Source organism: Prionailurus viverrinus, unplaced genomic scaffold (genome assembly GCF_022837055.1).
Source record: "Prionailurus viverrinus isolate Anna unplaced genomic scaffold, UM_Priviv_1.0 scaffold_35, whole genome shotgun sequence".
Classification (NCBI taxonomy): domain Eukaryota; kingdom Metazoa; phylum Chordata; class Mammalia; order Carnivora; family Felidae; genus Prionailurus; species Prionailurus viverrinus.
The window spans coordinates 7,048,056-7,053,031 of NW_025927605.1; the positions used below are offsets into that span (position 1 = coordinate 7,048,056).

Genomic DNA, 4,976 nt, shown 5'->3' on the forward strand with positions numbered 1-4,976 from the left:
GTACAACCTAGGGGGTGGGCGGGGAAGGGAGGGAGTGGTGCCCACCCGTGTTGTCTTTCTTGCCCGTGTGTCCTCTGAGAAAAATGCTAAATGAGCAACGGTAGGGGTAGGTAGTCGCAGGGATGAATGTGCCTTTTCTCCTCTCTGCCGCAGTCACTGGGGTGGGGGATGGGATTTGGAAATGGAAGGGGATCCAGAGGAAGCTTCCCTGCCAGGGGTCTCCTTCCAAGTTTATTCATAATCAGCTCAATCCATGCAAGCGGTTTCTAAAGTGCTCTTCAGAGCTCTAGATAGAGACTAATTATCATGGGAACTCATACTGGTGATAGTAATCACTGTCACCGCTAAGATGAATGATTATGACCGCGACAGGTCCTGTAGGTGGTGGCTTACTCCGGTGGGTTGGACTGTAACTCTGGGCCTCACTGGCTCCCTAGAACATATGGGGGTACAGCAGACCATCCCTGAGGAACAGCCCAAGAGGTGTGGCCTGTGACGAGTGTAACCTGTGGGAGCCCCTCACTAGAGTCCTGCGCTCCAGCCTGGCACTGGCAGTCTCCCGGTCTCCCCAGGACACTCCCATTTCTCCCCACCCCGCCCCCCACCTCCCGAGGCAGGGATCTCCCTCACGGAGTGGTGCTGGTCTTGACCTTGGCGAGGACTTTCTTCTCCTTAACCCGGCGGTTCTGAAACCAGATGGTGATCTGGCGCTCTGAGAGGCTGGTGGCCGCGGAGATCTTGCGCCTCTTGTCCTTGGTAATGAACTTGTTAGCGGAATACTCGCGCTCCAACTCGCGCAACTGCCCCTTGCTGTACGGGATGCGCTTCTTTCGGCCCCGTCGGAAGGCGCAGCCTTCTGGAGGGTGCTGCGCGCTTGTATCTGCGCGTCGACGGAAGGAGGGAGAGAAAGCCACGCTCAGACCTCTGCTCCCAAGCCCACGCGCAGACCCAGGCCCTACAAGCTAAGTAACTCTCCAGGAGCACCCGGATCGCCCTTCAGACACACGCGGGCTCCCACTCCCCCAAAGCACAGCGGGACACCTCGACTTCCGGCTGGTTTCTAATTACCGCTGAGGCTTGGAAAGACCAGGATCCTGCGGATCACCCTTACCTAACACTGTCCTCACGCTTGCAGGTCTGGAAACACACCCATCACACACGGCCAGACCTTTGCCCAGGGTCACATACATACATCCACCCTCACATGCATTTTCACACTCCTGGCCACTCTCCTAGAGTCTACAGCCAAGTTATGTACAGAAGGGAACACATTTCTGTCCCCGCTCCCAACACACACACACACACACACACACACACACACCCCACACATACCCCTAGGTTATGACTGCAGGAAATCTGAATTTTCCTGTGGAAACTGAAAACTCATTGGAGAGAAAAGGAGGGCTTGTATTTTTTACAGAACATCCATTATCTCTGTTCCGACACACCCCACCCCCATACTCGCTAAATTGAGAGTCATTTAGCCTTTTGGCAGAAGTAAACCTGGGATCTTTGAGGTAGGAACAGCCTGAGCCCCTCAGAGGTGATAGGGGAACCAAACACTCTGACATATTGAGAAGCTGGTCCCAAAGCCTCCTAGGGAGGTGAAGGGGGCTGGTGGCCCGCAGGCCAGCTCAGCCACCCTCACCCCACCCCCACCCCCACCCCCACCCCTGCACACTGACCCTCTGGGGCTCCACCAGGCTCTTCAACCGCCTAAAACCCTCCTTCAGGTCCTAATAGCCAGCAGAGGACCACAAGCTCCTCCTCACCAGCCCCAAGTTTCCCTTCACCTCCTCCCATGCAAGTGCCCGCCGGGCCTACAACCCACACTCAGCACCATCGGGACCCAAAGTAGTGGGGCAAGTTACCTGCAAATGCTGCCTTCCAGAAGGGCCCTGGCGGGTTCTGTTCTCCTTGGCAACACATCTGGCTGTTCCAGCCCCCGGCGGCGAGGGCCCAGGACTGGTAACTGTCCACAGGCAGCAGGGAGTCGTGGCGGGGCTCCCCGGGGGCCCCCAGAGTCTGCACCACCGACACATCCAGGTAACTGGCCATAGGCTGGTAGGGTCCCGAGTACCCCGGATAGAAGGCAAACTCGGTGGGGCGGCTGGGGTACTCCTCCCCGGCCGCGGCAGTCTCGGCGGGGTAGGCAGCTAGGGTGGCCGCCTGGGCACAGGGTTTCAGCGAGCTCCGGGACACTCGGCAGGAGTAGTACCCGCCTCCAAAGTAGCCGTAAGGCACCGGAGCCGGGGCCGCCCCCTGGGGCACCCCGGGGCAAGGGTGGCACTGCTTTGGCGGTTCCGCAGAGCCCGGCAGGTCCAGGGGGGCATAGCTGACGGCGGGCATCAGCGTAGGCGCTGCTGCTGGGTGGCTAGTCAGTGGGGAGTGGGCGACTAGATTCCGACTCCCTCCCGCCCCGGGCAAGCCATCCATGTCCTTGGCCCCGTCCAAGGTGGCATAATTGCCGGGCTCCATGGGGCCGCGGGTCCGCTCATGGGGTGCCGGGGGTGGGGGATACAGGGGGCACCCAGCTCGCTCTCCCCACCCAGGCCCCGGGAATCCAAGGCGTTTTAAATCGCTCCCAGCTCGCCCGGCGCCTGCATTCGCTCGTCCCGGCCGTCTTGACGCAGGAGACGCAGGTGCCAGGGCACGCGCGCTGATTGGCTGTGGCCTTGGGGAGAGAAGCTAGTAAAATCTTCATGGCAGAAATTGCGAAAATACTTTACCCTTGCTTCTCTCCCAGTGTGTCTCTCTCCCTCTCCCTCCCTCCCTCTCTCCTCCTCCCCCTCCTTCTCTCCCTCCGCGCGCCTCCCTCCCTCCCTCCCTCCCTCCCTAAGTCCCTCTCTCCCTCTCTCCCTCTCCCTCGCTTTATTGCATTTGGAAACCAGAAAAGAACCGAGAGGAAGTGTCCTTTCTCTGTTTTCCAGTTTGGAGCTACCCAGCTCCGCGTCCGGGGGGAGGGGAGGAAGCGGGAGGGGGAGGGAGAGAAGACAAGGAGCCGGCCCCCCACCTCCGCAGCCTCCTCTCCCTCCCTGGCTCTCTGTCTCCGGTGCTTTGGCAGGTTTAACGAGAGAATAAAAAGCTCTCCCTATAAAGTGTGCTTCTCATGGTGGGGGTGGGGTGGGGAAGGGGAGTCGGGGGTGGGGCCCGGAGGAGGCCGCTCTGTGCCTGAAAGGGGAACCTGGGAAGGTGCCTGAACCAGAAGAGGCTGGGAAATGGGGATTAGAGGGCATTTCTGGGAGCCCCTTGCTTTAGGCCCCGGGGGGCAAGCATCCCAGTTCACCCCAGGTGCCCCTCCTATTCCGGATGCGCGTAATAGGCTGCCCAGGGAAGTGCCTGGGAAGCCCTCCCCCCCCCCCCCCACACACACCCCGGGATCCCAGCTACCGCCCCGCCGGCTCCGGAGTGGGGTGGGGCAAGAGAGGGAGGGGGACAGGAGCTGGGGAGAAGACGGGAGATCTGGAGCCTGGGATGTGCCACGTTCAGATCTGAAAGGGAAATGGAGTTTCTAGCTGTAGCCTGCGAAAGGGGGTCCGGATTTCCGTTTCATGGTGGGGAAAGAAGTATGGAGAGAGCACAAAGATGCCTTGTATATTCAGAGAGAGGCAGAGGCCGAGGGACGACAGCACCAAGAGGGAAAGAGAGAATTGGGTTGCAGGAGTGGGAAAGGGTCTTATAAAACCCCGAAGTACCAGCCAGAAAAGAGGATCTCTTTTCCCCCTTTGCTGGGATCTAAGGAAGTTCCAGGAAACCAGGCCTAACTGGCTAAGCACACGAGTTGCAGGGGTGCTGGGCCCCAAGGAAGAAGGAGCCTGCCCTGTGCAAAGATGTCCAGCCTCTCCGCCCTGCGGTTCTCCTCTTAATTCCCAAGAGGCCCAGGTAACGCACGGTGGCCCTGGCACATTCCTACCCAAGCTGAGTGTCCAGAAAGCCCAGGACCCCCTATTGGCTTCCTCCAGGATTTACATTTCCTTGGAAAGCAGGATGGGAGAGAGAGAGCCCGAAACACCACAAGGATTGCTGGAGGTCCCTCCGTTGGGCCCTATTGTACAGTGTAATTCAGAAGACTCCAACCAATTTGTTTCACAGTTCCTCAAAGGTTTTTCTGTTTCCTTTGCTACCCCTCCCAAATCAAATCCTTCTGGGTCCACTTCTTCTAGAACCCGCAGTTTTTCTGGAGGAGGCAAGAACTTTTCCATTCCACACCAGGGTCACGGCGATTATACGAAACAATCCACCCTGACTCTTGGTGGGCTCAGCCATGCCCAACCGTACCAACCTGAACCTGAACTTGAGCCATCTCTCAGGAAAGCACCCATACAAACTGGAATTTCCCCCAAGCTGTGGGGCTGCAGTGGAGATCATAGCTCGCCCTCCACGGACATTGCTAATAACAGAAGACGCCAAGCACAAAATCCTCACTAGGTGTTATTTTATTTGAAAACAACATGAGAGAAAAGGGAGGAGATATCTCTTTGGATGCTTTCCAGTTTCTTCTCCTAGCCTGTTGCTTGTGTAATAATGAAAGACAGAACTGCCAGGATTTTTACCTAAAGACTACAGTTTTTTCAATTTTTTTTTAAAGTATGTTCTACACCCAGCCTGGGGCTTGAACTCACAACTCGAGATCAAGAGTCATGCACTCCACCGACTGAGCCAGCCAGGCACCTCTTGTCACTGGTTTTTACTGTAGGTGACAGTACAGGTATAAGATCCCTAAACTTAGAAACACATAATTCTTTTTTTTTTTATTTTTTAATGTTTATTCATTTTTGAGAGACAGAGAGAGTGCGATCAGGGGAGGGGCAGAGAGAGAGGGAGACAGAATCCGAAGCAGGCTCCGAGCTGTCAGCACAGAACCCGACGCGGGGCTTGAGCTCACCAACTGCGAGATCATGACCTGAACCAGTTGGATGCTCAACCGACTGAGCCTCTCAGGCGCCCCCCAAAGTACATAATTCTAGTCATACCTT

At 57.0% G+C, this 4,976-nt stretch overlaps 1 protein-coding gene across 1 annotated transcript; it reads right to left on the reverse strand.

Annotated features, from left to right (window-relative positions):
* Nucleotides 1–626: 626 nt before the first annotated feature.
* On the reverse strand, nucleotides 627–2,478 carry HOXB13 (homeobox B13). The gene is made up of 2 exons (XM_047846051.1): nucleotides 1,872–2,478; nucleotides 627–880 (listed from the first exon to the last, which is right to left on the reverse strand). The coding sequence occupies exons 1-2, from the start codon at nucleotides 2,476–2,478 to the stop codon at nucleotides 627–629; spliced, it is 861 nt and encodes a 286-aa protein (XP_047702007.1).
* Nucleotides 2,479–4,976: the final 2,498 nt, after the last annotated feature.